At 36.2% G+C, this 12,358-nt stretch overlaps 1 protein-coding gene across 10 annotated transcripts in view; it reads right to left on the reverse strand.

The window, feature by feature from the left end:
* Nucleotides 1–12,358, reverse strand: part of RYR2 (ryanodine receptor 2) — a 456,061-nt gene that overhangs the window by 295,637 nt on the left and 148,066 nt on the right. For 8 of the 10 annotated variants that reach the window (XM_069800667.1, XM_069800673.1, XM_069800671.1 and 5 more), the window contains exon 4: nt 4,420–4,440. The exons of the other annotated variants lie outside the window; for them this stretch is intronic. In XM_069800667.1, coding sequence (XP_069656768.1) covers nt 4,420–4,440 — 21 coding nt within the window. The remainder of the gene's footprint in view (nt 1–4,419; nt 4,441–12,358) is intronic. 10 annotated transcript variants of the gene reach the window in all.

Here is a 12,358-nt window from a genome sequence, read left to right on the forward strand (position 1 = left end):
GTAACAGCAATGCTATTTTATTTGGAATTTTTTATAGCAAAGTTATCAAGATTAGTTTTAAAATCCTTTTAATTTAGAGATTATTGCCCGACTATATCTTTTGTACTATTCTTGTAGTATTGTATTTGCTTACGTAGAAATATCAGGTCTTTACACTAACCTAACCAAGAAGTATTGAAAACAAGTAACTGAAAGTAGAGTTTGCTGCAATTCACAGTAATTACTACACTAAACACAGCTTGAAGTTCTCAGATCTATAATACAGACTGAAGGAGAAATACCAAAGGAATCCTACTATACAGTTGGAAATGCTACTATTCTATTAAAATAAGTGCCAGTCAGATTTGCACACAGATTTCTTTTGAAAAGAAGAAGTGTACTTAGAAAATGTTTGTATTACTTTCTTTTGATGATGTGAATTAGACTTGTGCTGCAATTAGCAGCCACGACAATATACAGTACACTAAGGATGGAACTGCAGATGTCATTGAAACTATAGCTATAGGTGTGGCATTTTAAGCAGTATTTCCATAGTCACTCCATTTCGATAAGCCTGTTCATTTTAACATCATTCGGTGCTACCTCCTCCCATTTTCCCTCAAGAGAAAATGTATGAGAAAAACTGAGTGATCCTGTGTTAACACTGCTGAAATTACTCCCTGCATTGAGTCACCTCTGCAGCCTATGTTATATCTAAAATTTAAATGCAAATGCTTTAAACTGGCAGATCAAATATTTGTGCATAATTAGTATATTTTCCCACCACAGTAATCTGACAAATAAATCTATATTTATGTAAATGAACCTAGTGTGAACAAAAAATTCTCAGTAAAAATTAAGTCCTTAGATAATTCATTTAATGTTTGAAAATCACACTGATTATAAATCAGGGATGTGCAATTAATTACTTTAATGGCACTGAAGACATACTACTGCAACCATTTGTCTTGATGAAGCTTTATTTTGTGGTTCACTCCAAATTCTACAACAACCCTAGCTTTTTTCCTCTAGCCAAAATCCACTTGTTATATTTATCCAATCCACACTATCCTAAAAGCCAGAATCTATTCACTTCTCAATTCAGAAGTCTCTGTAATGAAAGCAATTCTCTTGAAAAGTGTCTAAAGTGTGTTTCCTTATTCTGCAAGTTTCTTTTCTCCAAAGAAACTGAAAATTAGTTTTACTAGTGGCATAAAACTAAGCTAACACAATAACTGTTTCAGGGGAAGAGAAAAAGATTTCCCATTGCCTTCAACAGAAGAGGCTCCTCTGTCTATTTGAAAGTTGCAGACAATCCTACAATGTTATAGTTAGCACAGCTTTGCCATTAGCCTGTGTAAGGATGAAAATCCTTGTCCCTTGCACTCTAAATTTAAGAACCAATACACTTGGTTTCCCGTCAGGTAAGAAGCTCTTCAGAGTAATCTGTCTTGAATGATGTCTCTTAATGCCAAATTTTCAAAATAATTCACCAGCTATATGTGGGCAAATGTGTAAAAAAGGCCAGGTTTTGGAAACGGTAGATGGCCTAGAAAATTCCCACTCCTTAAACTGAATTCTGTTACAGTGCTAAGCAGTTGTTCTGAAAGGCAAGACAGACATTCAGGTGCTTTTATGAGAACAGAAGTCCCTTAAAAAAAAAATCAAACCCTTAAAGTATACAACACCCACCTTGAAATCTCAAATTTGCAAACAAACACCAATAGTTGCTAATTCACAACAACAGTACCTTTATTTCCCTTATTTCATAAATATATTAAAAGAGAAAAAATGACAGGCAGATTGAAAGGAATTACTTTCACTACGCATTATTCAATTTCAGTTTATTTCACTACTGTTATTTTCTCTGTAAATAAGATATATTCAGTGTCTTCTAAGTTTCAGTTGAAATTTAGTAAATCCCTCTGATCAAATCCTGGGCTTTTCCCCCTTGGTAGTTTAATTAAAAGCAGAAGAGCCATTTTCAAATATGAAACGGGGACCAGGATGAAAAGGTAAGCCTTACTTCCATTAGTTTTTACTTTTGGCGAGATGTCTTTAATCTGTTTGATTTAGCACTGAAGCAGACCTACAAGCCCTCACAGTCATACCTGCTGAGAGACAAAAGGAAAAAGCCAAAGGTCCGAGGCATATTTTCAGCCCATTTAATTTTCACCTAGCTTCAACTGCCACATAGGCCTTACAGTAGAATACAGATTTTGGAACAAAATCATGAGAAGAATAATAGTCATTTGACAGGAGAAGCACAGCAGAACTGGAGTAATTCCCTCCAAAATTTTTGTTAGCACACTTTACGGGCTGGAGTCAGCTCCGAAGTGGATGACTCTAGCTTACCCTTTGAGGCATGAAACTGCTTGCAGCAGTTCAGTTACTAATTTGGTCATTAATTTGACATGAAGCTTGTCCAACTTAGGCTCTGGGTTTGGGCTTCAAGGTGTCCCCAGGTACATAGACATAACTGAACACACTTGCATTAATCTTGTGTGTTCTCCATTGGACAATGGCTTATGAAGAAATATATGTATTAGAATGAGGTGTCTGGCCTCAGTGACCATGCAGCTGTGCAACAGCCAGCCTTCTGATGCATTAATTCAGCATGTACATCTGCAGCCCACCAGAAGACCTCTGGTAACACTCTGGGATTATAGAGGTGGTTAAAAGCTGCTTTACAGGGCAAACTACAGCTCATCTGAGATAGAATAATTTCATATTTGAAGTAAAGCCAGCACCCACTCCATCTCCATCAGACAGGAGGTTGTCTGGATTACAGAATTGGTCTATTAAAAAAAGAGGTTAGCAAATGTAACTCAGAACAAAACTAGCTCTGCTGTCACGGGAACCATTTCTCTTTTAAATGGTTTAAGGGGACATTTCTGTGAAGCAGTCTTTCCAAGGCATAACATTTTGATGTTACTAAATTCTGAGGTTTTTTTTAAAAAAAGCAGAGCTGACTTGTATTTATGCAGGTAATCCTATATTTTCCAAGAATACACTCTTTGAATATTTCAGTCAAAAACAAGACATGTCAGAGTGTAACCAATAAAATTCTGGCTTACCATTTTTGATGCATCATGAACTATGAAGCCAGGTGCCTGTATACTACTGAACTTCCTTTTTATTGCTGTTTTTCTCTTTATAGAAGAATTCTTCATAGAAATAAAAGTACAGAATCTAAAGATTTAGAACCAAGCCCTCTCACTTGTAATTAAAAAGGTGGAGAAAATTAGAAGACAACCTAACCATCAGTGTGGCTTAAAAACATTCCAAATCAATCCCTATAAAACTTTGCTGGTTGTCACAAATATCAGATTCACAGAGTATGAATAATGCTGTCATACTGATACAATTAGGTAAAATTAATACTTAACTACAGTTATTCTTAAATATTATAAACATCTACATATATATGTCATATGACATAGATAGTTGGGAATACATGAGTACAAAGGGGGTTGAAAAGCCTAAGCCACCATTTAAACAATGTACTTACCTACAGGAATCTCAAGGAAGCTACAACTTGAGTCACTACTTACTATAAACATGTCATAATCACAGATTAAAATTCCATAATATCTGGCTGAAATAAAGTGAGACCAGTGCTCTAGCTATGATATTGGCCATATACTAAAGGACATCTGAGGTTGTTTCTGGTCATGTGCAGCTCAAATTAAGTATTAAGAAATCAAGGAGACTTATTATGGTCCAAGCTTTCAGACAGGCTTCTAACATTTTAAATGTGAACAAACAATTCTACACACACTTTTACGACTACTAACTCATACATATGCAGATGTTAGAGATTACATTGTAGAAAAAACATACGTAAATATGTCCCATATAGGGGAGTTATATCAGATGCCCAAACAAATATGCATGGTAAACACAGACACATTAGGAAAGGCCTTAACAACACATTCAGCAGAGAACTGTGCTTTGGCTTTATTTGCTAAGATCTATGAATGATTTTTTTTATTCTGTAGCAGCTGTTCTCCATCATTAAATATTTTGTATATATATTATTTGCAGCTAGTTGCGGCGTCACACAATATTTATCAGTACTAATTATCTTACTGTCATGCATTTTAGGATTACAGTGTCTATACTGGAAAAGGCAGGGTGGGTTACAGAATGGAGTTATAACATTAGACAGCAAGGCTCAAAACTGACAGGCAATAATCATACATTTATATTACACAATTCTACAATCAAATTAAAAGAGAGAAAACTCATTGTGGTAGCATGAAATTTGGTATGACAATTCAGGAATGACCAGATCCTACATGACCATGTATTTGCCTCTTTTTTTGAGCCATGCAAGTTGAAGGGTCATGAACACAGAGGGTATCAAAACAGACAGGTTAGACTCAGTGGCAACATGAAACATTTGGGATCAAGTGAATAAAAGACATAATCACATACCCATTTTTCCACATCAACTAGCTGTAGAAAGAAAAAGCAAGAAATCAGTAAATCTCTTTCCTTAAATACAGCATATCAAAGTCTATTTTGAAGTTAACATTTCACATTTTTGGAAATGTATCTAGTATGAAAGAAAATGTATGAGTAGAAGCTATTCTCCTGGCATCTCCTCTTGAAAATGCCAATTCCTCACTTTTTGTCTTTATTTTATGGGAAGCACTTCAAATTCTGGAAGTCCAAAATGTCTATCTGTATATCAGATAATAGGCAGCAAATGAAGACCAATGCTGAATTAATTCCACACTGTATTCAGTACCAACCAGTCAAACATACAGAACATAGTTTCCCACAAAGCATATCTCCATTTTCTCTTGAGTAAAGCTCTGTCATAAGTGAACATTATTCACTTGAAAAGGCTTAGTGGCTGCTCTTCAAGGTTTGCCATTTTAATGAATGCCATAAATATGAAAAGTAAAATTAGGGGGTACCTGTCAAACCCTGACCCGACAACCTGCAGTATAAGAGAATATCTTGCCTAAGAACAGAGAACACCAAAATGCCATTCATTTTTCCTATGGGGAATGAGAGAATCACTTCTAAAAGCTTAAGGTTTTGTATTAACAAAACTGTTTCAAGGTTCATTAAGGAAACACATTTTAAATTACTCTCTCTAAAAAGTCTTCGGATCATCTTACAGTCTCAGAAAGGATTGAGAGTATCTACTAGAACACATTTCAGCTACTAGAAAGGTTAGTATGGCACTACCTATTAAAAACTTACTTGGCACCAACAGCAGCATATCTGAAGCAGATTTGTCTCTGGACTTAGCACAGAAAACTCTGCAGCATGTCAAGCCTTCTGTGGTTTTACTGCAGGTACACATTGACCTTTTTTTAGCAGATGTCACATAGAATTTCAGCAATAATTTAAGATAGCTTAGTGCAAACCATGAGCAATTTTCAAAACCAGTAGTAGTTGGATTCCAGCTTACTTGTGAAATTACTGTAATAAAAGGCAATGTATTTAGTTCTCTTCTATTAAAATAGTTTTATTCAACGTAAATTTTCACGCTTTCTTTAATATACATTTCAATTAAAATGAAGCTTCATATTTTCAATATTATTCAGTCCCGCTAGCACACAAAGGTTAGAAAACACCATCTGACCTGCCAACTAATTAACACGATAAACTTATAAGCATTTATTAATCTGAAAATTCCTACCCCTCTTCTGAGATTTGGACTGCATTTAGATTTATAATAGAAATTCTGTGATTTGTCTATTTTTTTTTTTTAATACTCTTTACTGTGACTTTTTTATCAACCAAGCTGCAGAAATCCCTCCTAAAACACACGTAGTGTTTTAAAATAGATGCAATATAAGAAAAGATATAATAAGATGTGGATAAGTTAGAAAAGCAAGCAATGATTTAAATCTAAATACAATCAATACAACTACAATGCCTTAAAAAAAAAAGAGTAAGCAATAGCCAAGTTAGATTCACGTATAAGTCTTTCATTTATTACCTTGCTTTTGATACGCCTTTTGTTTTGTTAAAATCATATACACGCTGAGAACAACATTACAAGCAATTTGACTGTGTGACAATGATAGAAAGAGGTGAATTGATTCACACTTTATTGCCTTGCTTTGAGAAGTTCTCACTGTCCCAAAATTTAAGTGAACAGGGCAGCCACAATTGGTGTCAGAAAGAAACCACTCAAAGCTCAGCGTACTTTATCAGTTGTACAATCGATTGCCTTATAATTGCTGAATTGTCCATTTACTTTAAGTTAATGGACACCAGTTATCTTCAAGAGTCAAGTGCAGTATTTGTCAATATTTATAAACTGTATAGACTAAACCTGCATTAGTATACCGATCTTCAAGTAGATTTGTCAACAGGCTTTGGCATATGCCAAAGGCACACTTATTCAGTAGTCTCTCACAGGACAACCACTTGAACTGTGCATGTACTCTTGTCAAACCCTACAGTTTGACACCTACATGATGGTCATACGGGAAAGACTATGAATGCATCCAAAGAGATCTGCTTCTGAAAGCATGGTACAGTGCAGAGCCCAGTAAAATCTTGCATTTTTAATTATAGCCATATTCTAGGCCGCCTGCTGTGTGCCTCTTGAGAGCCCTCCCGGATCCCATGTGCTCCCTTTTCTCTAGCCATCTGTGGGAGAGCTCTTCCAGTTACTGAAATTACACGAAAACATTTCTTTCTTAAAACCCACTTTGTCCCAAGTTTTAAAACTTGCCTGTGCAATGTATGGAGATAAAATTTTGATAGCTTTTACCCAATGGAACCTATTCTGGAAGACTTGTGACCTTCAAGACATTTAGTATCCTATTTGGGGGCGAAAAAAGGCATAAGCATGACCTAATAATATATCTACTTGCCTGGAAATTCCTAGTAATGCAGATTAGGTAAACCTACAGGTATATCAGATTACTCATATCTAAGATTAATTGTTCTAATGTAGACAAAATAGATATAAAGCTCACATAAACAGAAATGAAACAATGGATATCTCAGCCTAGTGTTTGTATCTAAGATCTAAGCTATGATTCAGATAACAAGCAAGCAGATGCTTCACAGCACATCTAAATACAGATTCTGCTTCACACTGACAATGCCGTCTTGTCTGCCTTCACAGACTAGAATACACAGGAGCCCCTTTTCCCGTGGATTTCCCAGTATACATAAAAATTCAGGAAACACTGAGATTCAAAGCTCCTTTTGCTATGTACACATTAGTCATTAATCTGGGGAGGCAGGGGGAAACACCACAACACAACAAAACAAACCAACCAAACAACACCTCCCCCCCAAAAAACAAAACAAAACAAAAAAACAAAACAAAAAAAACCACAAACAAGCCCAAATAAAAAAGTCCCTTCTACTAGACCACATCTTGTCACCTTCCTCTTTGGAGTGCTTAATGCTCCTTGGAATTGGAATTACCTGTTCTTACCATAAATTACTCAAGTTTTGCTGAGCTCTTGACCTGTTAAAAGGTATGTATCTTCCAACTGGTCTAAGAAGGTTTAAACTTCAGGAAGGGTTGGGGGGATGGCAGGCAGGGATTGGCATTCACTTCTGTAAGTTCCCTCTCACTGTGGTATCTTACACTGTAAACTACTTTATTTCAATTGTACATTATGTTAACCACAGTCTGAAAGAACAGTACAATAATTTATTTTATAAAGCACAGTAAATTTTGCCTCATCACAATAGATCCAAATCCATGGAATTTAATAACTATTCCTCTTCTGGCTCATTTTCTCTCCTGATCACTAAGTCACTTTGTTTGGAAAAAGAAAACAGTTAGGTAGGTATATACTAATTTTTCCCTTTTTCTTTATCCTTCACATTATTTCTTCCAGTAGAGGAAGCAAAATCTGTCTTAAAACATACATACCTCACATGCAGTATGCTGCTTAGAAATATCCCTTCCACATGTATCTGGGTACTTGGAAAAATTTCCCCAGAAGAAAACAACATGACACTGGCTAACATTAGATACCAAAATTATGTGGGTTCATTGCCATGTGACAGTTCTAAAGGTGGGAAATTATTATCTTGCCATGAGAACACCAGCATTACCAAAAGGGTGAAGGATACAACGTCTCTAGAATTTACTTAGTGATTGTGGGCTACTTATACTACAATAATTAATCATTTTACAGAAAGCTACTAACTTCAACTTGAAAGAATTATTTCACTGCCTACTGCTAGCAAGTAGCCATCAACATAATTAATTTAATGAGTAGAAAATATGACACTTCAAACTAGAGCCTAGTGCTTTATGGATAGTAAAATGGTATGGCACCATACATATAGATGTCTAAGGAATACAGGTAGTGCTATAAGGAGGAAAAACAAGGATGCAAAATGGTATTTTAAGAATCAAGCAAAAGATCAAAGATGGCATTTAGAATTACAAAATAATTTCACTTCTTGAACTAGATGAGAACACTATACTACAGAGTCTTCATACTTCTCTTAGAACTTCATATAACTGCAGTAAGAAGTCCTCCATGAAGAACATAGAGCCATGATTTAATAATTTACTGCAGTGCTAATCCAGAAACTTCAGAGAACGATCTGCATTTGCTGACTTCTCTTCAAAGGCACATAAGAGCTCCAATCTGTTCAGCCAAGCTTTCATTTTAAATGCATTTAATCCAGACTGGAGGACTAGTTTTCCAACAATTTTTTTTCACTGCTGCAGATATCCAGGACTACATTAACCAGACATAAAAGCCAGTTAAAACAGCAGGAATATAGTTTTGTTACCCCTATTTTCTCTTTCTTAAGGAGTCATGAACTAAATGAAGAGAAATAAAGAGGGACCTTTTCACCATTATGAGGAGTCATTCACAAACTCACTTTTTGAGTCTTGACGTAAAGCAAGCTCACAGAACATGTGCTGAACATCCACTAATACAGCAACATTAATTACCAGCGCTCAAAGCTGGAAAGTAAGCTATTTTAAGCTGGGCAAAACAGCCTGCTGTTATCAATTAATAGGTATAATATGATTGAAATAACCAAGGAGCTGCTAAATTCCTGTGTAGAGCCCCCCTTAGTTAATATTTAAAATAGGGAAACAATAACTAGACATGATTTAGGGTTTAGGAACTAACTACTAGACAATGGCACTTTATGTTTATGTGAGAGAAGGTAATGGATTGTGGTCTGGTCAATAAACCTTGAAGAACCACTTGGAACTGCCAAGATTAGGGAAGAAGTAAGCAAAAGGTAATTCCTACAGGGGGAGATTGCGACCAGACTCATTGACCACCTACTCAGATGATACCACCTACTCAAAAGAAGACAATGAAGGAAGAAGACAGGGTCTGCACACTAATTTACATGAGGGGCAAAGAAGAAAGAACCAATCATTAAGGAAAATAACAATGATTATGTATTACTTAAGTTATAAATGTGAGAATTTTTGAGACAAGGGTGTGCTGTCTTGAGACAGGCACCCATTCACGCTCATCAAAGAAATTAATTTGAAAATACCTCGACTTTCTGTGTTATTGCCTTGCACACTGGGTAAATGAACTCTGTTTGTGGGACAACACTACCATTCCTAACTCTGGCTTCTGTACTCTGTTTTCTTTCATCTGCTTGAGCAGCATATCAAAACATTAAGAAACTTGATTCCACACAGTATAGGAGAAACTTAGCTGACTATGGCTAATCACTTTCTCTACAACTAATTATGAAAACTGCAACAGATATACTGCCATGATCCACAGATGGGACTGTGACCTGAAATCTCAATGAAGCAATGCATTCCAGCTAGTGGATGTCACATCTTCCTCTATGCTTATGCTCATTTTTCTGAACTGAAGCAGGAAAATTTTATTAGAAAAGTAAGATTATTTTTTTTCCCATTTCTCAGCTGAGGAAACTGAGAACATACAGCAAAACTTCTGCCTAAAACTCTCTAATAGAGATAAGCAAGATGAGAATAACTAGACTTGAACTAGACAGTTTCCAAACTGAACTGTATTTTTGTTTCTGTTACAACATTTGATTATCTTCATAGACACCTTGACTTCCTGAATTTAATATTCAACAAGTTAATTGATGATATGTCTTCTCCTCCAGCCCAGGGTTGTCTTCCATTGCAGACTTTTGTCTTCAAGATGCTTCAAGAGCTGTGCTTTCACATTTATTTGGTTTAGCTCCTTCTCTGTACACAACCTAGATCAGAAAACTTAACTGAGAAGAAATAAATTCTCTCCCCCAGAGACAGTTTTTACTGACCATCATCCTAGAAAGAAAACTTTGAGGACATTAGAGATCCAATGGTCATGGTAAGGCTGGGAAAAGGCCTGCCATCTACCTTCAAAATAGGAAACTTGTCTGGGATGATAAAAATGTTTGCTTGTATGCCATACATCCTCATACATCCTCATTCCAAATATGGCACATGCAAAAGAAGAGCCCACATGCCAGGCTAGAAATATGTGCCTGTCACATTTTTGTGATTTGAAATAGATGATTTCATTCCTACCCTTGCCTCTCCCTGAGGATAAGCAGAATGCAAAAATACTGCGCCTGCACTTCTTGATTTTTTTCCAGTACTTACATTTGATCAAAGTGCAGTTGATCAAAGCTAAGTCTTATTCTTTTTGTGCCTTACTTGAAATGGCCTGCTAACAGTCACTTCTGATGCTAAATAAGGTGCACTGAGGAGAAAATTACAGTATTAGTTTTATCTGCAAAAGTTTTGCACTTTTTTTTTTCCCCTGTTGTATTTCCTGTTCTCCTGTTAGCAGTGTGGCATCTCTAAAATAGCTGAGAATAGTCAGGATTTTAAATAGAATAAGCCTCTAAACTACCTCATCTTTTCATAAAGCTTTCCACTGGTAGCCGACAAGTCCATCTGCATGATACAAAGGCGAACACTGCACGAAATGCTTTGAGCTCCACTTACTTCTATCCTTTCTTTCTCCTCTTTTCTCTTCTTTCTCTCACTTACTTTCTTTGCAGTAAGAAGCATTTAGGTTATACAAATTCAAAGTTTGGAAGGGCAGACCCTGCAATAAGTACAAGCTAACACTGCTGGACATAACAGCTCTGTCTCTCTTCATCACACACCACTACCTGATGAAGACACACTCAAAGAATTTCTGCAGAAAATTACTGCCGCAATATTTTGTTACTTCAGTGAGTTATGCCTGGCAACTGTAGAGAACCCTGAGACAATTGAAAACCCTCAAACTATAGAAATAACAAGCTATAGGTTGGACTTTTTGCTCAAAAGTTTGATTAAAAAAATAATTCTTGCTTTACTGCACCTATGACTTGTCAAAGGAGAAAACCTTCTGGTCAGTGCTAGGAAATTAAAAGAGCTCTAGTTCATGTTAAGAGACCTCTGGTTCATTTCTCACTCTTCTTACATGTGGGGGTTCCGCTAGCAAACCTGAAAACATTTTCAGTCCATCCTATTCACAACAACTGCTGTTAGCTTTCAGATACGTTATTAACTAGGTTACTGAGAGAGCTTAAGTTGTCAAGAGTGCATATAACTACCAATCTTCATATTTCTTAAGGAAGTACCTTGATAACTTGGCTTATTCATTAATACACAGAACACTTACTAAAAGAAATAGTGTTACCTTTTTCTATTTGCATGAGGGATGAAATTACTTTCCCCCTCCTCCCATGCTGAGAAAATGACAAAGCTGCCAGCTCTCCGTGTTATCTTGCTGCTTACTAATACGAAGTAATTAATGAATTCAGAGTTCCCCAGTTGGAGATAGATTAGTTGAATATTTAAAAATCCACCAGCTACAGTTGCATTCCTGTCTCAAAATGCCTCCATTCCTTCCCCACAGCATGGGAAAGCTTTTTAGCTCTGTGAGGAAACACACGATTTCCCTATCCCTTAAACACAGGAGAATTATACATGCAAGACACTTGTGTGTGATGATTCCTTCACACAAGGCCCTTCGGATCAGAGAAGTGCTGTATTTTGCTCCCTTCAGCAAAGACTACCCCACACATAAAATTAGACGGCAGCTTGCTGGTCAGTGGCACAGAAAACAGATTTTATTAAAACAAGGCACCAGGAGAAGTGATTAATCAGCCATGACTGGATGATTAGATGGGAGTTAATAAGCTCATGATGCAATTTAGCTGGAACTCTGCCTAACTGATGGGTATCTGCAGACAGCATTCTCCTGAAAAAATGAAGTTGTCAAATATCAGAGTAGAGGTTGTGAAATTAAAATTTTTCACATTACAGAAACAGTTTAGTCTAGAAAGCACACACAATGTGTGCAATCAAATGCTTTCATTCTCTTAATAAGGTCTGACATGGATTTATGAGTGCACAAATCTGAAAAACTCCTAGTCTTAATTACAATGCCTTACCATGATATAACTGAGACTTTGAAATAAA

Source organism: Haliaeetus albicilla, chromosome 13 (assembly GCF_947461875.1).
Source record: "Haliaeetus albicilla chromosome 13, bHalAlb1.1, whole genome shotgun sequence".
NCBI lineage: Eukaryota > Metazoa > Chordata > Aves > Accipitriformes > Accipitridae > Haliaeetus > Haliaeetus albicilla.